The 22,630-nt window shown below is 41.1% G+C and overlaps 1 protein-coding gene across 1 annotated transcript in view; it reads right to left on the bottom strand.

Annotated features, from left to right (window-relative positions):
- The window catches only part of LOC148033893 (uncharacterized), a 112,146-nt gene extending 91,114 nt beyond the window's left edge, over positions 1-21,032 (bottom strand). Inside the window, exons 1-2 of the mRNA XM_087681884.1 lie at positions 20,787-21,032; positions 20,199-20,343 (exon numbers count right to left, since the gene is read on the bottom strand). Of these exons, the coding sequence (XP_087538010.1) occupies positions 20,199-20,343; positions 20,787-20,894 (253 nt within the window). The 5' untranslated portion in view covers positions 20,895-21,032. The remainder of the gene's footprint in view (positions 1-20,198; positions 20,344-20,786) is intronic.
- Between the last annotated feature and the right edge of the window lie 1,598 nt (positions 21,033-22,630).

Genomic DNA, 22,630 nt, shown 5'->3' with positions numbered 1-22,630 from the left:
ATCACGAGGAGAAATGGAGTCTACAAGATACATACTTCTTGAACCTTCACCTCTCTTCTTCTTTCTTCTCAGAGATAGACCAAGTTATGGCATGCTATTAGAATTTGCCAATTCTATGGGCAATGCCCAATGTTTCATTTAGTTAGTCTATAATGTGAACACAACTAAGCTAATAAGTTGTGTCACCACATTAAGAGTTAGCTAACTTCAGTTCAGTTAGGGGTTTTGGTCTACCTTAGGCATAAGATTGTACTTTGATGTTAGCACGTACGATCTATCATTTGAGCTCACACTGTCTACTCTCTCTCTCGTTTCTCTCTCCTCCATAGCTGGCCAGTTTCCAATATTTGGTATCAAAACTGTACGCATGCGAGTTTTGCTCAACCACCATTAGCTCATGCCGCTCTGGTCGAGGTCCTGAAGCCACTAGCTCGTAAGCCTATGAGAAAGAGAAAAGGAGCTGTCATTCTGCCTTGCACCATCAACCTCCAAACCTGCCATTGTTGGCTACAGCTATCTGCTCAACCTCTACATACTATGCCCAGCACCAACACCACCATGTACTCCACCTAAGCAACTTCAGCTATTGCCACTTTTCCCACCAACAAAACTATCCTAGTCACCGCCATTTGCCACCAACGCCATGGCCAGAACCACCTAATCAACACTGCCCACCAATTTGCCTGTTCGCTCTGCCATCGCAACTACCTTCAATCCGCCATCACTTGCTACACACCTTGTGTCTCCAGTGCCACCACCAATGCTCCACGGATGTCAATGCTAGTGCCTCCAACCATCGACATTTGCCCAAGATTCAGCTCATGCCACCCGAAATTTGAAAATTTCTCAATTTCTTTAAATTTTTCATCAAAAATTTGGGGCTTTTGCCCAAATCAAGTCCTACGCACTTTTCATCACCTGAAGTGTCAACATTGTGCAATTTCCTTGAGATTCGAGCAACAAATTTGGGGCTTTCGTGATTCCAACATCTGGCACACATCCCAAGGTACCCTAAAGTTGCTGGTTGCTGTTTTCACGCATCTTGAGGTGACACTTCATCAAATTTTCAGGCTGTAAGTATAGATCTCTGAAATTTGTCAATAATTCTTCAACGATATTTGGGGCTTCTACATTGCACACATCCCAAAGCACTAGACAAATACTGCAACAGCATTATATTGCTGTTTATTGTGACATGGTAAATCTGGAAATTGCTGTGAAAATTTGGGGATTTTCAGCATCAGGTTGCTGCATTTAATGTTGGGCACACATAACAAGGCATATGCAATTGTACAACACTGAATTACTGTAAATTGCAGATTGAGTGTTGTTTATGCAATTTGTACACATTTTTCAAAAAGAGAGATAGTCTTGATAGTTTTGTACTTGCTTTAGTATCCCATGTTGAAATTTTGGTACTTGGTTGAGTACACTTCACACTTCAGCTTAAATGTGTTTGGCTGCTCAGTTTGTGCATAATTTGCAGCCATCTCAAATCACGAAACCCGGAATAGGAGCAACATTTTGAGAGTCCTCACTCAAGAGGACAAGCTAGATGGCACCAACTATCCTCTATGGAGTTTTATGGTGTGCAATCTACTCGTTGCAAAGGATCTCTAGAATTATGTTATAGGTGATTTACCAAGACTGGGTTAGCCTGCATCTCAAACACCTCAACATGGTGCTAGAGGAGCTACTCTTATTGTTGCTCTTGCTGCTACCCTTGCTCCTCTGATAGTAGATCAAAGGAGATGGGACTCAAAAGATACACAAGCTTCATCACAAATTGCCTTGTTAGTTAAGAGAGTCATCATACCTCATATACGGTCATACAAGACCTCCAAAGTAGCTTGGGATATTTTGAAACGCATGTTTGCAGCTTGTAATGAAGCTTGAATCTCCTACTTACAGAGAGAACTGGCTAATGCACATATCGATGAGAGTAACAACATGACTAATCACCTCACACACTTGCAGAATATTAGTGAGCAATCGCTAAACATTAATGAGGTCAATTTCAATGCAGGAATGGTGAATGTGAGTCTGAACTCGCTCCCAGAGTCTTATCTTGGCTTCCACACCTCTACATGTGACGTTGCTTAAACGCAACGTACTTGGTATTTTGACAGTGGGATATCCAAGTACCTCACTTCACAAAAGTGTCTGTTCACATCTTTGCATTCAGCCCCTGCAAGGAAGCATGTTACTTGTGCTAATAACATCAATTATGATGTTTGTGGCATTGGTTCAATGCTGATCATTGCCACATATGGTACAAATTTCATGTTTCTAGATGTTTTCTTCATGCTAGTATCACAAAGAATTTACTGCCCATTTCAGCTTTTAATAAGCATACATTTCAAGTCATCTTTGAGAATGACAAGTGTATTATCAAAGACAAAGAGATGTACTATGCTCTTCAATTAAGGGCCTATTTTTGTTGGACACAAATGAGAGGAGCTTACATGAAGCTCTAGCAGTTAGCACTCTTACGCCCACTATGTAGAATGTGAAGCTTTGGCACAATCGTTATGATCACATGAGCTTTGGCAATCTCATGACTCTTTAAAGGTGTCAAACAGTAGATGCTTTGTCTACTTTGGATACTCCACCTCCCCATGCTCATACACTCTTATGTGTTGGTCCTATGAGGACTAAAGCACTAGGTGTTCATTTGTATTTCATTACATTTATCAATGACTACTCTAGGTATACTTGGATATATGGTTTGAAGGCAAAATCATATGTATTTATGCACTTCAAACACTTGGTTGCAAAATTGAAAGCAAAAACAAGCCTCAAGATGCAAACTCTACGCACAGATAGAGGAAGGAAGTCTATGTCTCATGCATTTAAGACATTTTTGCTTGAGCATAGCATTACGTATCAAGCCATTGTGAGAATGACACCTCAACAAAATGGAGTGACTGAAAGAAAGAATCGCACAATCGTGGAGATGACCAAATGCATACCTAAGAGCAAAGAGCTGCCACACAAGTTTTAGTTAGAGAGACTTCAATATGCAAATCATGTCTTAAATTATGCACCTACAAAGGTACTAAAGACTATCACACCTTTTAAGGCTTGGCATGGCAAGAAACCAAAGGTTGATTCCTTTTGAGTGTTTGGATGCATAGCTTATACACATGTACCGGAGAAGCTTCGTGGTAAGCTCGCTAACAAGGCCATAAAATGCATTTTTATTGGCTACAGTTCCAAAAGCAAAGGCTATCGCTTGTATGATCCACATACAAAGAAAGTGTTTGTCGATAAAAAAATGTAGCCTTTTCACATTATCTATCCAAAATGTCAGCCATCTATGACTTGGATGATGTATTTGAAGGCCTCCTACCACTTTCCAAGCATGCTGAAAATGGCTGGACAGATTTTTTACAAAAAGCTATTGTTGTACCACATGCTCCCCGACTACAGGGATTCGATGATGCTTTGCCTCCAACAATGGAACATGCAATAGAGTAAGAAAGGGTTGCTGTAAATGCAGTATAAACGGTCCCAAAATGGCTATTACAGACTCTCCAGGAGAGTAAAATGGATGGCCCCTTGCCTCAACGCACTAGAAGGGCTACTAGACATGCAACACATCATGCAAAGGGGCCTCATTTGGCTGATTTTTCGGGAACAGATGATTCTTGTAACCAATATGCATTTATGACCAATTATACATGGGATTTTGTTGAGTTGCCCCAACTAAAGTGCAAGGTTGATGATACTATAGACAAGTACAAAGCACATTTGGTAGCCAAGGAATATGCACCAAAAAAGGGCATTGATTATCAGGAGACATTTGCTCCTACATCTCTTATGAGTACAATTAGATGTGTAATTGCAATGGCTGTAAATTATGGTTGGAATGTGCATCACTTGGACATTAAGATGGCATTCTTGAATGGGGTGACCTATATAAGGATGTTTATGTGTCACAACCTCCAACATTTGTAGTGAAAGGGACAAAGCACATGGTTTGCAAGTTGCGTACAGCTCTTTATAGTTAAAAACAAGCTCCTCACGCATGGTATGCTGAGATTAATGCTTATTTGTCCAGTATTGGATTCACAATTAGTCCAACTACACCCACTCTCTACATTAAGAATCAAGGGGGGGACCTATTGGTTATCATTCTATATGTAGATGATATGGTGCTCACTCAACCAAAAGAGCTAGGGATTCAATTCACCCAAAACTAACATGGTATCATCATGTCACAATCGTTGTGTGTGGGTAAGCTTTTGCATAGGTTTAATATGCAAGATTGCAAACCTATGCACACTCTTATGAAGCCATGGCTCAAGCTAACCCTGCATGATGGTAAAGAGATATTTGATGTTACAATTTACAGTATTGGTTGTCTTATTTACCTTTGCAACACACATCCTAACATACAGTATGCAGTATCTCAATTCTCAAGTGAGCAGGTTTATGCACAGTCCATGAACAATACATTGGCAAGTTGTCAAGCAAATCTTCAAATATTTGTAAGGTACTCAATCATATGCTTTATTATTTCCCAATGGGAAAGACTTGCACTTACAAGCTTACAACGACTCAAATTGGGCTAGTGATTCAGACACTATGTAATCTACTACTGGACGCTTTCTTTCTTAGTCATTCATGCATTTCATGGCTAAGTAAGAAACAACCTATAGTGGCTACCTCGTCTCGTGAGGCAGAGTACAAGGCAATCTTCACAACAATAGTGGAGTGTGCGTGGGTGTGTAGATTGTCAATTGATCGCATAGTTGCCTCCATACGTTGTACAGTACTAATCGTACCATATGGTATCATACATATCCGTACAGTTTCATATGAGAAAACGGGCCATTTCTAGCCACCGAGTCTGTTGCATCCTCCTGCGTTCCGCTTGCACTTTTGACTTGCATGTTTCGCCTACGTGGCACTTTTGGGGATATGGGAAGCCTTGGATACCTGATCTCACCCCCTTTTCCAAATATGCACTCCCTTCCCTTCCCCCCCCCCCCCCCCCCCCCCCCAGGCCCCCAAAACCATCCTTGGATTCCCTCCAATTAGCAGCCCTCTTTGACTATTTGACCCTTCTCTCATCTACAAAAAGTGCTCCTCTCCTCCATGCTTCCACACCAATTCAGCAAGCATTTGCCATTCTCATCTCCCTCTCTTGGATCTTGAATTGATTTGTGATTTGTTATTCTCATCTCCCATCCCCTCTTTTCCGCATCCTATCAAAGCATTTGCCATTCTCATCTCCCATCCCCTCTCTCTCACTCTTGCTCTTTTAACTTTACCCCAACTCTCCCTCTCTTTCAACTTTCAAGTTTCAAGAGTCAAGACTCCAACATCTCACTCTCCCTCTCTCTCTCTCACTCTCCCCTGGGCCTCTCCATCAGTCATCGGCACCATGACTCGTGAGAAGTATGAGGCCTTCAATTTGCACACAAACCATGTGGAGAGGGACACAAAGAAGTCCAACTCCCACCATTCGACATGCAAGTATTGCCGGAAACACTATACAAGTGGTGCGGGAAACACTATACAAGTATCTTCAACCAATGCAGAAGAGGCCTCTACCATTGGTGGTGGGGGCCTCACATCCATATCCGGCTCCAATAAAAGACAGTGGATGCTCATGCGGCACAGGAGAGACAATCTTCTCTCTCTCAAGCTCTCAGTCATGTGCGTGGATCAAAAGGCAACGACTTGCAGACATTGAAATTGCACGCACAGGATTGAGTGCAATCTTGCATTCAATGTCCTAAAGCAAGAGCAATAAAAGAAGATGGTAAAAGCCATCGCCAATGTGGATCCATGTGAAGGATGAACCGATGTTACATAGAACAACATGAGGACGAAAAACATTGATACAAAGGAGAGGACTGATAGAGCCCTTGATCCTATTCGGGTCACATAGATAAAATATGGTTACTCCATTCTCAACAACAAATAGAGTGATTGTAAGAAACGAGGTATCATCAACATACTCATCTCATGTCCACTCGGCACTTACTTTTTGTGGGCCATAGACACTAGCAAGAGAGGAAGGAAAATGATAGGTGCATTCATCTACCGCCACATTCAGCAAGCTATCATTGAGGTATACATTGCCTTTTAAATTTGTTTCACTGTCTTTCATTATGATAATTGATTTATGCATAACTATCTATCTCCCTATTCTAATTTCTCTCTAATATCTATCTCGATTTTCTTTTCCCCACGTCCCAACCCCCATCTCTCTTCATTCTTAAATCTTGAAAGTTGAAACTTAAAAGGCTCAACTCTCTCTTTCTCTCTCTAACCTCCAAGTATTGATACTTATAATTTGTAAATTGTGGTTGTAAGTGGGCCCCTCAAATGTGGTGAAAGTTGTTACCGACAATGCATCGAATTGTCAGCGCCGCATGGACCGTTTACTTGAGGCTGAGTTTCCCACAACTACGTGGACTCCATGTGCAAGTCATTGTTTGGACTTGCTCATGGAGGACATAGGGAAGCTCGAGTGGGTGAAGAGGATGGTCTGCAAAGCTACATCAGTTGTCACCTTCTTTACAATAAAGGTAAAGGTGCTTGTGATGTTCATAGCACACTAGAGTTGAACAAGCCTTCTTCAACTCTATTTGCTTACATGTGGTTATTACTAGAGCGCCTTTATGAGGTACGGGTCCTCCACCTTGCATCAGACAATGGTGCCTACTCTATGGAATGAGTGGGATGAGCATGAGGTAGAGAAGGCCAAAGCCATACAACGCTTGTGCCTTAATGAGCAGTTTTGGCAAAAAGTCCGTGCCATTGTCATTATCGTGACTTCCTTTTATAGGGTGGTACACATGAGTGATTGCGAGGGATCCACCATTGTCATTATCGTGCCATTGTCATTATCGTGACTTCCTTTTATAGGGTGGTACATATGAGTGATTGCAAGGGATCCACCATGGGCCTTCTCATTCACGTCTTTAGAGCGGCATTGGTAGAGGCACGTGCTTGTACAGTGATCACAAAGACATAGCGTGCACATGTTTTAGAGATAGCAAAGAGGAGATGGGCATAGATGCATAAGCCCATCCATGGTTTTGCCACATTGGTATATCCGGCCTACAAGTTGTCGGCAGTCATGGATGATAGAGAGCTCCATTCAACCAACTTGCTTATGCTAAGCCTACTATTGGGTGTAAAGTCCCTTTGTCTCTGTGTAAATAGTCTTACGAGTGTGAACACACCCTTATTGTACCTTGTACCCTAACATATAAATACATTATTTTATTATTTGTGTATCATCACGAATTGGTCCATCTATTTCTGCGTTAACTCCCTCTAACTCTCAGCTCTGCTCTACAACTCACACCTTGATCTCGCACTCTATTGTGCACTCTCTCCTTCAAACTGGTATTAGAGCACAGAGTGCACGCTTCTCGAGGCCAAAGGCGGCTCGTGACCGTCGACAGACAGGAGACAAGTAGCAGTCGAGCAGAACCAAAAGGCAGTTCCAACGCTACCAAAGTGGACCAACGGGCAACAGCAATGGACTTCGTATCCAACACAACGTTGCAGACCAGCGACCACGACTTGCAATGCACGCGGGCACCAGCCACTACACATGACAACCAAGCGCCAGCAAAATCGGCTGTCACGACAAGTTAACAGGGGGTTTCTATGTCACACGAATCAGACGGCGGGGGATTCCAGGTCACATAAGTCTAATGGGCAATCGGCAAGGCTCCAGGCCACGCAACGTCACTAGCAGCTCAACGGACCGCAGCAAACTTGAGCCAAAGTCCTGTAAATGCATTTTCCTAGGATATGGTGACGAGGGTGAAATGGGGTATAAATTGTGGGATCCCGAGAAAAGAAAAATAATACGTAGCAATGACGTTATCTTCCGGAAAGATCACATGCACAAACAACCCGAAAAGACTGAGGAGGTCCGTAGGGTTGTATTCCGGGAAGAAATACATTTTGGACATCAAAATGTGTCTGTTGTGCAGCAGCAAATACCGGAGGAGGGCCTCCTTTATGTTTGTATCATGTTGGTGTACTACATCAACATGTGTGGAATCTCCCTCTGAGAAGGGTAGGAAGGGCAATCATTGGACTACGTTCCACTACAAACGCAATATCTATATTAGCAATTAGGGCAGTGTGTCCCTTGGACACTCCTGGCTACGAGGCCGTATGGGATTGTCTTGTGAATGCTAGAGAGGCCTGGCTAGTATCTATAGCCAGTATCAGGCCCATTTTAGGTTCCGAAACATTCATTCATTATAGCTAATTCATTCAGTTCGTCACCTCTTCTCTCCAGTCTCTCCACTACCCTCACACCCCTTCTAGAGGACATTGCAATTCGTGGTTCATGGGTGTCTTCATCATGTTCCTTGTGCTACGGCACCCTTGGTCCCTTGTATCACATTCACTCCATGATTCAGATCTTCATCATTCCATTCACAAGAGTTTTTTCTCTCTTCTCTTCTCTTCTCAGTGTTTACTGAGTTCACTTCATGTTTCTCTCCGCAAACCCTTCTGTCTCGTTGGTACATCATCTTTTGATACCCCCTTCATCCTCAACAAGTTTCACCCGCCAAAGGTGATGAAAACTCAAAATCTACAGCAAAAGGTTGAAGATGTAGCCTATCCTCCTCCATGAACAACAAGGACCTGCAAAAAAACAGCAACTTCGCTCCTCCACGCACTACCTGTTCACTGCAGCCTCTAAGGCTGAAAACTAAAACTTTTGTCGTGAAGAATCCTCCTGATCAAGTCTGCCCACGATCAATCAGCCCTTATATGCTACTCTAATACCGTATCAAAGTGCAGCTAATGGGGAAGCATATGGACAAAACTAAAAGAAAAGTGAACACGAGAGAAAGAGAGAGAAAAAGACAGAAGAACACAGAAATCTGCCTTCAATGAGTATTGAAATGAAGAGGGCAGATATACAAGGCTGGAGACATATCACCTTGAGCCATCTCTCTCCCACCAACACTTGAAAAGCAAGTGAGGAGGGCACGCTGCCAACTAGGCCTAAATAGGAGGAAATAATGCAATCAACTAGCAAAAAACTGGCCAACCTGATTAAAAACCTATCAACTACTGCACAAATGAAAAAAATAATCAGTGATCAATCCTCCAACTACTACCACATGGCATCATCCCCTGCCTGACAAACTGCCCCCATCCTACTCAAAATGCCCACTAATTAACAAGAATAATGAATAATGCCCTCCCATAGTGTAAACGCCCCGAACAACGTAGTATGCTTAACAATTATGATTTTCACTTGTTTTCGAGATTTAATATAAAAGAGAATGAACACTTAAGCTGAAAATGAAAATTACTCACAAAATTACAGCCATGAAAATGTAAAAGTAATGGAGACAAGATTGAGGGTTGAAGATGGGCAAACCCCCCCCCCCCCCGAAGGAATGTATTTCTGCTCAACCCAAGTCCCTTAGGGAAGAGCTCAGTTACAATCAACCTGAGAGTGAGGAGAAGTAATTCTCATTCTCACAAGATCATGCAGAGATGTACAAACACACATGCATTATCTATTATGCAATGATAAGAACTGATTTCTTTACAGTATGAGAGAAGAAAGAGGGAAAATCAGCCTTTCTCCATCGTTGATCAACAGTACATGGATAGGGCTTGCTTCTTGTTGCTAAAATGGAAGAAAAAGCTCGAGAAGGAGGTGCTATAATGAATTTACAGGCTTGCTGTCTTGTAAAACAGCAGTGATAGAATAGGGAATATGGAGGAATTTGATAATGGAGAAGTGGGGGATGATGATGGGGATGGATGGGCCAGTTTCTGGCTATCTGTGGGTGCTGTACATGAGTTTACAGCAAAGAAAAATGATGCTGAATGAAGAAAAACGAGCTCTTATTTATAGGAGAGAGAAGAGCTAGTACAAAAGGGGAAAGTGGAGTAGCACAAGACAAATGTCCAGCCACATGTCATGAGATGTGACAAGTGGTGGGACACTTGGAAACTTGTGTGACAAGTGTCTTGACACTTGTCACTTCTCTATGGCCTTTCTTTTTGGGCTGAATACTGTCAAGAATAGAAACAACCAAATTTAGTAAGCACAGTCAGAGTACAGAATTTACTATTTTTAGAATGACATCCCTATTTTGTAGGACTAGCATTTTTAGGCTAATTCGAGGCTCCTAAAATTTAGGGACCCCCCCCCCCCAATATGGGTGTCATATGAAAGCTTTTTCCGTGTACATCGCAAAAACGGTATTAGAATCTTCATGTGACTTTCCTATGCAAAGAAATGTGCATTTCAAGCTTTCAACCCACACATGCACATTGTACAAGCATTTCATGATCATGCCATCTTGTTGATTGTAACTGTCTGTTCTGGCGGATCTAGCCCACACTTCAAGGCATCAATCATTTCTGTGTGCGAGTCTAACCCTGATATGCATGAGTTCTGGTCACAAGCGCCCAATCGGGCCATATAGGTGGAAGTGTGAACCATCTTTTCTCTAACCCACCACGTGGGTCCACCATAACCTATGACTACTCATCAGTGGCCAGCTCCAATGCACTTTTCTTTATATCTAATTAGTACAAAGGAAATAAATTTAATAAATCATTATATAGACAAATGAATCAAAAAGTATACAAATTCTGTTTCTATAGAGTTGTACAGCCCTCTGGCTTTTATTCAGCTGAAAAGCTTCTTGATATGGCTGAAGAATGTCTGGGTAATCCTTCATGAATTTTTCATCTACCCACTGTGGATCTGTTGTGGGTAGATTCTTGAATTTTAGTAAGAATTTTCGTGTCATAAGGCCACTTCTCGTGGTTCGATCCTTGTGAAACAAAATCTGTTCAGGTTTCAAGAGTTGCTCTGTTTCTTCAACTTCTGGGGGATCTTCAATAATGGGTTCCTTTGGTTCTAGTCCTATGTAAGGTTTTAGCAAACTTACATGAAAAGCATTGTGTATTTTCCAATGAGCAGGAAGCTCAAGTCGATAAGAAACTTCATTTGTTTTCTCAATCACTTTGAAGGGTCCAAAGTATCTACTGGAGAGCTTTGGAAAAGATGAATTTTGACCGGAACCTTGTTTGAGCCTGCTTTTATCAAACTTTAGCAAGACATATTGACCTTTTTCAAAAGCCAAAGGTCTTCTTCGTTTATCTCCTTGCTTCTTTTGCCGCTCTTGGGCAACTTTGATAGTGGCTCAGGCTTGATCCATTGTTGTTTTTAAATCTGAAGCAAACTCATCACCAGCAAAAATCTTATCTTTAGTGCGAATAATTGGAGAAGGAATCACTTTACCCTGTACTATTTCATTTGGAGCTTTCCCTGTGGATGAGTGCACTGTATTGTTGTAAGCAAACTTCAATAATGGAAGATATTTCTCCCATTGTGACTTATGTTCACTAACGTAAGCTTTCAACATATCCAAAAGAGTGAGATTCGTCACCTCTGTTTGGCCGTCAATTTGAGGATGAAAAGCTGAGGAGACCTTTAAAGTGGTTCCCAAATTCTCAAATAAAGCACGCCAAAAGTTACTTGTGAATTTGGAGTCTCTATCTGAAATGATCTCAGAAGGCATACCATGTAATCTGAAGATATGTTGAATGAAAAGTCTTGCAGCTTGTGCGGATTTCAATGTTTTATGACATGGAATAAAATGTGATTGCTTGCTGAATCGATCAATTATAACCCAAATCATATCATGACCTTGAGGTATTCTTGGAATACCTGAGATGAAATCCATTGTGATAGATTCCCATGGATCTTTGGACATTGGAAGAGGTTGCAACAATCCTGGAGTCTTCTGACTATCATACTTGGATTTTTGGCATACTAGACAAGCCTCAATGAAGTTATGTGTATCTCTTCGTAATGTTGGCCAATAAAAGTAGCGCTCAATTGCACTTAGAGTGGCTGCCCTCCCTCTATGCCTTGCATAAGGGGGTTCATGACTTTCTTTAAGCACCTTTTGTCAAATAGGAAGAGTGACACAAAGGCAATTGTTCATAAGAAGATAACCATCCTTGATAGAATAATCTGGATGAGAACCTTCTTGCTGTAAATTTGACCAAATTGCTGCAAAAGCAGTATCTTCATCATAAGTATTCTTCATCGTTTGAAAATCTTCATGATGAGCCACTGTAATAGTTGCAATGCGAGGCACTCTAGAAAGTGCATCAACAACTACATTTTGTTTTCCTGGAGTGTACATAATTTAAAAATGAAACATAGACAAGAAATTTTCCCATCTTGCATGTTTCTCCTATAAATGCTTTGGAGTCTTGAAATACTTCAAGCTCTGATGATCAGTTTTAATAAGGAATTCATTGCCTAAAAGATAATGTTTCCATATCTTCAAAGCATAAACCACTGCTAAGAGCTCCTTTTCATAAATGTCATATATTTTCTCCACATCATTTAGACAGCGGCTTTCAAAGGCTACAGCATGGCCTTCTTGATTTAGCACTGCACCAATACAATCACCGCAAGCATCTGCTTCCACCACAAATGGTTTTACCAAATCTGGAATGATAAGAACAGGTCCAAAGTAAGAGCTGTTTTCAGCCTTGTGAAGGCTGCCTTCACTTTTTCCTTCCATTGGAAAGATGTCTTCTTCTTTGTAAGGTCATGAAATGGAGAAGCCATATGTGCAAAATGCTTGATGAAGTGGCGGTAATAAGAGCATAAGCCAAGAAACGATCGCACCTCATATACATCATGAAGATAAGGCCATTCTTAGATTATCTTAATCTTTTCAGGATCCATCTGAATCCCTTCAGAAGAGATGACATGCCCAAGGTAATTTATTTTATACATGAAAATTTCACTCTTTTTACCATTTACCAAGAGTTGATTTTGTTGAAGTAATTGTAGAACAATCTCCAAGTGCTGATGATGCTCCTCTTCATTCTTGCTAAAGACAAGAATATCATCAAAGAAAGTACCGACATATTGTCGATGCTCTCTAAAGATGCGCTCCATCATTCGATTAAAGGTGGCTGGTGCATTGGTTAATCCGAAAGGAACCACCAAGAATTCATAAAGACCGTATGAAGTGCGAAAAGCAATTTTATGTACATCTTGTGATATTACCCTAATTTGATGATAACCACTCTTTAGATCAATGCGGCTGAAAACCTTTGAGCCTCCTAGACGATCCAAAATGTCGTCAATTTTGGGAATAGGAAACCGATTCTTCACAGTAATTTTGTTGAGGGCCCGATAATCAATGCACATCCTGAATGTGTCATCTTTCTTTTGAACAAGAAGAACCGGTGAACAAAATGGTGAGCTACTTCGTCTAATTAGCCCACGGTTGAGTAGGTCTTCGACTTGCTTTCTGATTTCTTCTTGTTGAGGATGGCTCACACGGTATGGTGCTATATTAGGAGGAGAACTGCGTGGAATAATATCAATATGATGGTCTTCTGGCCTTTCTAGGGGAACTGATAAGGAAGATCTTCCGAAAAACAATCTGATGGTCTTCTGGCCTTTCTAGGGGAACTGATAAGGAAGATCTTCCGAAAAACAATCTTTATACTTTTCCAAGAGCTGAAGTCGCTCTTGGTTTTCAGCATTCATATTATCTTTTACATCAGTGACATAAAGCAAACAACATTGAACACAATCCTTAATTGCTCTAGAGACTTGCATATGGCTTACTATAGGCATGGTGTCTCCAGAAACTCCAGCTTGGATCTCGTACTTCTTGCCTTTGTTGGTGAGTTCTACCTTCTTTTTCTGAGAGAAGATGGTTGAATCTACTCTATGATTCCAGGGCATGCCAAGAATCACATCGCAACCATCAAGGTCTCCGATACAGAAGGTATCTTCGTCACTGTAGCCTTGAATTTGAAACTTGAGCTTGCCAATGTAGGGTGTCACAGTCTTCACTGTGTCACCTTCATCGGCATTTAAAGCTTGGCGAACTTCTGCCGGAGTGTCCATCTCTTCATTTTTTAATCCAAGCTCTTTAGCTAATTGCAAGGAAATGACATTTTCATTCGCCCCAAGATCTATCAAGAATAGTGCTTGCTTACCTTGCAACTGTCCCCAAGCTTTTAATAATTTGCGCATCTCTGGAGTATGAGTTGTGTTTGCAACTACATCACTGATATCATTGATTTTCACTGGCGACTTAGGCTTGTTGTCAGAAACCTTGCTTTGTCCTTTGTTTGGACATTGCTTGGCCACACGTGTTTTTGTCCTTCATTTGGGGCTGAATACTCCTCATCATCAGCTACTCTCTTCTTATCATTCTTTTGGAATGATTTGTTGCCATTGTGCTCCATTTCCCATGTCTCAGCATGGTCAATGAGTTCCCTGAGACTAGAACAATGATAATGCTTAAGAGCAGTACGAAGTTTAAAATGCAAACCTCCTTGAAACTTCCTAAGCTTTTCCGAACTACTGATCTTCTTGAAATGTTGGACCTTCAAAAGTAGCTCCCAAAATCTCTTGGTATAGTTACCAAGTGACTCATTTTTCCTTTGCCAAAGCTGATCCCATTCCATTTTTATATCTCTTTTTAAATGGACACGAAGGAATTGGCTTTGTATCATGCGAACAAAGGACCGCCATGATTTTGGGGCAGCATGATCATATTCCAACCCCATCCACCAAGTATGGGCTAAGTCGGTCAAATGTAAAGCTGCAAACTTAATCTTTTCTTTCTCTTTATACTTGTCACGACCATACAAAATTTAAAATTGACGAATAAACTTCAGAAGAAGATCAGGATTTCGGAAACCATCATACATACTGAACTTGATCTTCTTTTCAAGTTGAGATAGTGACTTAGTCTTCTTCTTCTTCTTATGCCTTCATCCATGCTCGGATCTTGAGGTTGAAGATGATGAAGTGCTTGATGGGGATGAAGATGGAGAGGAGGGTGAAGAATGTTGACGCCTTTGACAATGATGAGGTCTTCCACGAGAAGGGTGTGACTCTTCGTCACTAGAAGAGGGTCCATCAAAGTAGGCGCCAGATGACTTTGAAGAAGAGGATGAGCTTCGACGCGATCTCTTTCTTTGTCTTGAAGTAGAATGGGACTGCCTCTTAGAAGTAGTTGGACTTCTTGATCGGCTCCTTTCATTGGTATGGCTTAGTCTCCTTGAAGCAGATGGGCTTCTTTCCTTGAATTCTTTGGGATTCTCAACTTTTTCTAGTTTGAAAAGTTGCTCACGAATTTGCTGATTCTCCTCTCTAAGACTTTGAATGGCTTAAAGGATAGCACTCGACTGATTCATTGAGACTCTAAGAAAAATATGCTCAAGCACTCAATGCAAGGGCTGAAAACAAACAAACTTATAATTGTAAGCACTATCAGTGTTGGGGTGAGGACCGAGCCAAAGCTCTGATACCACTGTAAACGCCCCGAACAACGTAGTATGCTTAACAATTATGATTTTCGCTTGTTTTCGAGATTTAATATAAAAGAGAATGAACACTTGAGCTGAAAATGAAAATTACTCACAAAATTACAGCCATGAAAACGTAAAAGTAATGGAGACAAGATTGAGGGTTGAAGATGGGCAAAACCCCCCCCCCCCCCCCGAAGGAATGTATTTCTACTCAACCCAAGTCCCTTAGGGAAGAGCTCAGTTACAATCAACCTGAGAGTGAGGAGAAGTAATTCTCACTCTCACAAGATCATGCAGAGATGTACAAACACACATGCATTATCTATTATGCAATGATAAGAACTGATTTCTTTACAGTATGAGAGAAGAAAGAGGGAAAATCAGCCTTTCTCCATCGTTGATCAGCAGTACATGGATAGGGCTTGCTTCTTGTTGCTAAAATGGAAGAAAAAGCTCGAGAAGGAGGTGCTATAATGAATTTACAGGCTTGCTGTCTTGTAAAACAGCAGTGATAGAATAGGGAATATGGAGGAATTTGATAATGGAGAAGTGGGCGATGATGATGGGGATGGATGGGCCAGTTTCTGGCTATCTGTGGGTGCTGTACATGAGTTTACAGCAAAGAAAAATGATGCTGAATGAAGAAAAACGAACTCTTATTTATAGGAGAGGGAAGAGCTAGTACAAAAGGGGAAAGTGGAGTAGCACAAGACAAATGTCCAGCCACATGTCATGAGATGTGACAAGTGGTGGGACACTTGGAAACTTGTGTAACAAGTGTCTTGACACTTGTCACTTCTCTATGGCCTTTCTTTTTGGGCTGAATACTGTCAAGAATAGAAACAACCAAATTTAGTAAGCATAGTCAGAGTACAGAATTTACTATTTTTAGAATGACATCCCTATTTTGTAGGACTAGCATTTTTAGGCTAATTCGAGGCTCCTAAAATTTAGGGACCCCCCCCCAATATGGGTGTCATATGAAAGCTTTTTCTGTGTACATCACAAAAACAGTATCAGAATCTTCATGTGACTTTCCTATGCAAAGAAATGTGCATTTCAAGCTTTCAGCCCACAAATGCACATTGTACAAGCATTTCATGATCATGCCATCTTGTTGATTGTAACTGTCTATTCTAGCGGATCTAGCCCACACTTCAAGGCATCAATCCTTTCTGTGTGCAAGTCTAACCCTGATATGCGTGAGTTCTGGTCACAAGCGCCCAATCGGACCATATAGGTGGAAGTGTGAACCATCTTTTCTCTAACCCACCGCGTGGGTCCACCATAACCTGTGACAACTCATCAGTGGCCAGCTCCAATGCACTTTTCTTTATATCTAATTAGTGCAAAGGAAACAAATTTAATAAATCATTATATAGACAAATGAATGAAAAAATATACAAATTCTGTTTCTATAGAGTTGTGACAGAGAGTACCTCCAATCGAACTGACAGCAGCAATGGTAACCTGAGAAATGCTAGTCCAAGGGATGATTGATCTCTAACAGAGTCTTCCCCTCCCAAGGCCAAGTTCTCACCTTCCTTGAAGCAACCTTAAAGACCATTCCTTTCACAAGTTTTTAGCTAGACATGCAGCTCACTCCTCTCCTTTGGGTGCTTATCTCCCCCATCAATATCAATATCTTCGTGGGAGAGAGAATGCTTACTTCTCCTTCCACCATCCTGTTGTGAGAGAGAGCAGTCTACTTCTCTTGGTATTTACAAGATTTTGATTATGTTCCTAGATATTATTATTGTACTTTGTATCATGATTCATTATTGATGATTGTCAAATGGCACTTGTAACAAGTGAACAATTTCCCTCCAAGGGCACTTTCCAAGTGCCACCATTGCATAACATTCTACTTGAGTATGAAATCTTGCATTACCCAATGCATTGGCAGTCTGTTCTTATAAACATGTATCTCTGCACATTTATCCCTACTTAGCCAAAGTGTAGTCAACTCTAGATCCACCATATTCATAACTCATATGGCCATCTCCCTAGGTACTCTCTATGGCAACTCTATATACATATTCTCCATGTTTTCTTCTTCATTGACACCCACCGATGGTCGGTGGAACTTGTTCGTTTTATGATTTGTTAGATTTTACCATCCCTTTCATTCCCCCGAGGAGACAAATACTTAATAGGATCAAAAAGAATCTTTTTTTTTTAACAAACCCAAATAAAAAAGTTTAAAGTGTTTCTATCCACCTTTGTAGGTCCTAGTAGGCCACTCGGCAACTGATAAGCAACCTTACTCTGATGCCTTGGCCGCTCTAGGATTACCCTTTAGACTCCCTTGGTAAGATAGCTATCCCCTCTGTAATCTTAGTAGGTCCTTGGGCAGCTAATATGCACCCTTGGCCCGATGCCATAACTGCTTTGGGGTGAGATGCCTTCGGATAATTCGGCTTGAGCTATCTTGGCAATCCCTTCCTAGTTCCAATTTTGGGCCTGAGAGGGGGTGTTGAGCTTTAAAAATGCATTATAGATTGATTAGCTCTTTATTACAACCCCAAAACTCAATTATTACCAAACTTACATTAAAAAGAAATGTGTTCCTAGAGAGTGTATGAGTCCCCTAAGAAAAGCCCTAATTTTGGAGGATCCACTCACCTATAGATAGATAAGCTCCCTACTACTCAACCTATTTTTTTTGGTAGATTGTCGGCTCTTGTTCTTTGCTGTCCACACCCCTTCCTGGTGGATATCTCAATTTTGAGGTTGTGATCCATCAGTTGACACCTACATCCAGCCCTTCTCCATCAGTTGTGACAATCAGCCCACAACCCTCCAAACCTGACATTTGCTGCCTGTCGACAAACTACAGCCTGCCGGTGGCTCTCCAGCCATCGTTATCTATTAGAGAAGTTGCTGCACTTTGCCTTTGCTACTGCCAAGTGGTTTATTGCCTATGTTTGTTGCATTGATGTTGACGTCATCTCCCATAGAGGCAGCATACTGCTGCATCTTGCAACTGCCAGCTCTCGCCTACTTGTTCCAATCACTGTTCAAGCTGTCCCCATCTTGTTTTACACTGATCCAAACTATCTAGATTTGCGTTTGCTGTTGCCGTACACTTTCAAAGGCTATTTGCTATGGCTTGAGATCTATACAGAGGACCACACGCAATCCAGCTCATACTCTCTACCCTGGTCCCTGAGACACGAGTTCAAAGTTCGATATTCACCTAGCATAGTGTGTTTGCTACATTGAGCATTGTATTTATTATTGAAATTGAAAGAAGGGCAAGAAAATCCACTATCGAATCACTAACAAGCCAATAAAGCCTGCCCTCTTGAAGACCTCTCCAAAGGATGGCTCCTAAAGTAGCATCCTCCAAAAGATAGCTTGCTCAGTAAAAATAACCCAAGCACCAAGTTGAGTAAGGCCATAAACTAAGAGGAAATGGAAGCACAAATCAAGATCATGTAGGACTTCCCCTATGAAGCTGAAATGAGATGATAGTCAAAAAGTAACGACATGGTGCTAATACCACAAATAGGCATAGATAAAATGTCACCTACAGTGATGAAGCCCTCCTGATGATAAAGACTGTAGAGCCAATCACGGCTGGAAGTCATATGACTGGGTACATTGCTATCCACGACCAAACCACAAGAGAATCTTTCACCTTATAAATGTGAAGGAAGACAAACTTGATTGTAATGGTTGGAGCATATGTGGATAAAAATGTACATTCTTTCACTCCATTTCTTGCACCTAGACCAAGGCGAGGGTATTTCTTTCATCACTTCTCAAGACATGAGGTCTTTCCACAATGAGGACCCTTGGGAAAGCCATTATGTTTGTATTCTTTGCTAGACTTTGAGTCTGATGGTGACTCCAATCGGATTCTTTTCCCTTCTTCTTCTTTAGTCCTTTCCCAAATGGAATGGTCATAAAAGCATGGCTGATTCTACCTACTCCACGTAAGGCTGGTGTAGAAAGTACCATACTTCAGTGTGGAGAGATTTAACAAAGGTGTCATCACTTTGTCCTCTGACCGGATGGTCTTCCCAAAGGATGCTAACCCATCCCAAATCTGCTCAACCTTACTGATGTGGTGCTTCATTGTGGGGGAATTTGAGACAGATAGCTATCTTAGCCTCATCTAAAGGGTCATCCAGTGAGCAAATGTCTTGACCTGGTATAGGGGAAGACAATTGGTTTTAGACTTTGGCAGCATTTTGGATTCATCAATCATGAACAAGGACCAAATCACTGCCGTTAAGGAAGAGAAAGAGCAGGCACAATTAAAATGCATGTATATGTGGCCACTATTTGAGGCCTGCATGGAGGACAAGATGGGGAAAATAATGAGAGTAAGCTGCCATGATGGAGGCCAAGATGGAGGAGCAGTCAACCAAAATGGAGGGGCAGTTAATCAAGATGGAAGAGCAGTCAGTAAGGCGAAGGATCAAGCTGCTCAAAAATCATAGCCTTGCAACCTCTCACAATGCCACGCTCCTCTTGTGCTTCGCTCACTGGCATGCCTACCCAGCTACAGTCCTGTACTGCAGTATGTACACCATCAGCACTGCTGCTCTTCTCAAAGCCAAATGGCAACCTGGATCTGTGAAATACTTCTCTATCTTTAACCACAAAATCAAATAAAGCAGCTCATCATGCCGAATGTATTTTCTCTTCATGATCTCCAGCTCAAGTGCATCGACTAGCACTCTTTGTAATGTTGGTTGTCAACAGAAACCATCATTAATTGTCTCTCACAAGTTAGCAAATGAGCAGATCTTTAGATTTTCTTCATAATTGAAAAGGTGTAAGTGGTTTTGGAGCACATCTTTGGCACTCTGCTTCAGAAACGATCAGAACCCCTCAAAAATGATACGTACCTTCTGGCAATTGGAGATTGGCACTTCTGAAGTTCCTGTATGTGTCCACTGGCCTGTCATATTGTGGAGGAGGGGCTGCAGGGGTTTCAGTTAATTCAGAGGCTTTTCTCTTCAATTGCATCCTATTTCGTCTCTCCTCTCGCTCCTGCCACACAATTCAAGACTCAATTTTCAAGCCTGTACGCAACCACGTACAAATCCTTGAACGTTATGGACACCCTAGTTAGAATTTGGTGAGTAAATTTGGCATCCGGAACATCATGCACACGCACTCAGGCAAACTTTTATTGTAGAAAGACACTTTAACAATTATCAAGCAGCACGCATGTGTGCGCATTCTCTCTCTCTCTCTCTCTCTCTCTCTCTCTCTCTCTCTCTCTCTCTCTCTCTCTCTCTCGAGCACTTGTGGATTTTCTAATGAAATTCTTCTGCCTAGAATACAAATTCTAAGTTTTTCAAACGCAAATATATCTTTTCGGGCATGGACTTCTTGTTGCAGAAAGCAATTCAGAAGCAGATCATCATGTCTCCTTTTCTGTGTCGCTTCATATACCGCATACATAGAGCACACACAGGCGTAGAGCATACCCGGCGCATGATTTCGACGGCCGACTCGCCGCGTGGGAATTCATCAGCAGACTCGAAGCGAGGATCATCACGCTCGTCTTCGGCAGAGGGAGGCTCGTTCAAGTCCATGGTGGTGGCGATGGTGAGGCTTTCCTGGCAGCACGGCGATCGATGGCGGATGCCTAAGCACGAGCGTGGCACTGGTCCAGTAGTACCTACTATAGTTCAATCGACAATGCAAATAAGCAGGGTGGATTTTTATAGGACCCTCCTTTGAATGCCGCTCTTTATAAGCCTTTTAACATTCCGTTTGTTATTATACTTGGTAGTAAGGGTATGTTGTAATGGTTGCCGTGCACTTTCGTAAAGTTAGGCTACAAATGTGAATAGGTGGGGTGCACATTTGGTTAGAACAATATTGAATTACTCCAAATAAATTACAGTTCATTGCAATATGTAATATCAATTATTTATTAAAAGTCCATGATTTAGTAAAAGAAATTGTATATTTTCTCGAAATAATTTTCAAAAATTAAAAACAAAGGCTAGAAACCCTAACCTTCTCTCATTCTATGTTATGAACGCGAAAAATACATGTAATTTGAATCCAAAAACCTTCTAGAATGTTAAGTTAAAGGTGCTTGTATTTATTACCAAAAGTGATTTGGTGAAAACTACTAATGCACATTTTTCTTTTTCTTTTACTATGTGGTAAAGAGGATGCTATTAGTTTGTCTAGTTGCATTCTTTTAATAAGACGCCTTTCAACAATTTCATTTGATCAAGTCGAAGCTCTCGCCAAGCTCATAGGCTGGCACCATGAGGATCATATAATCATGTGGAATGACATATCAAAGTAACTCATTTTAGGGGATTTGAACCAAGGACCTTTAGGAACGCACACCCACATGTATCGCATGTAAAGTGAGTTTTCTTTTAAGCCTTAGACAAAATATTATGCTTTTGTTTGTTAATATTGCTTATAATGCCAAGAATTACAATGGTTGAGAATTGAGTTGGTGCAAATTTGATTAAATTTTGCTAGGAATACTTTATTTTCCTCTCAATTTTTCATATTTGGTTGGTTATTTTCTCAAAGCCTCTTTCCTTTTTGGCTATTGTTGTTTTTTTATAATGCAAGGTATATTAACATGAATAGTTGTTTATAGCATATACCATTGAGGGCTTTTCCAAGCAAAAAGAGCCTCTCAAACTTAGAGAAAAACTATTTGAGTCATGTCAAGCTTTTTATGGACTATTGGAGAGGTGGTTGATGTTTTTCTAAAGGTTGAAAAGGCTAATACAACTTGATTCTATACTTGAGACCAAAATTCTCTAAGCACAAAAATTGCTCACTTCTGCCAAACAATTTTTCATTTATCATTTTCCATATCCAGTCCATTAGGACAACTCTAAGCAAATTCCAAAGCTTTAAGGACTCTTCATTTAGGCTCCCTTACTCCCCAAAGAGGTTAAGCTCTAGTTGATGTTATCCTTAAGGCCTACTTTTGGTTGATGTTATCCTTAAGGCTTCCTTAGTCCCCAAAGAGGTCAAGCTTTTGGCTAATGTTATCCTCAAGGCCTACCTTTTATACCCAACCAAGTCTCCATATTCTTTTGACTTCTCCACATTGCAAAAAACAATTAAAAATATTCTCCTCCTCCCTCTTGTAGAAGGAATGAAGTGTAGAGAGATTCAAAGGTTTCTTTAGTGTCCTGAGCTTATTCATTATGGCTTTTCACAACATCAAGTTGAGGTTATGTGATATGGTCACTCTCCATGCCACTCTTATTCTCCTTGTCCATGTATTCAATTTGGTCAAGGTACCACTTCTTTCAAATTTTGGCTATATTTACAAAACTTT

This window comes from Lygodium microphyllum, chromosome 7, assembly GCF_053477565.2.
Source record: "Lygodium microphyllum isolate KBCC chromosome 7, Lygodium_microphyllum_v1.1.10, whole genome shotgun sequence".
Taxonomy (NCBI): Eukaryota; Viridiplantae; Streptophyta; class Polypodiopsida; order Schizaeales; family Lygodiaceae; genus Lygodium; species Lygodium microphyllum.
This window is presented reverse-complemented; position numbering and strand designations above follow the sequence as displayed.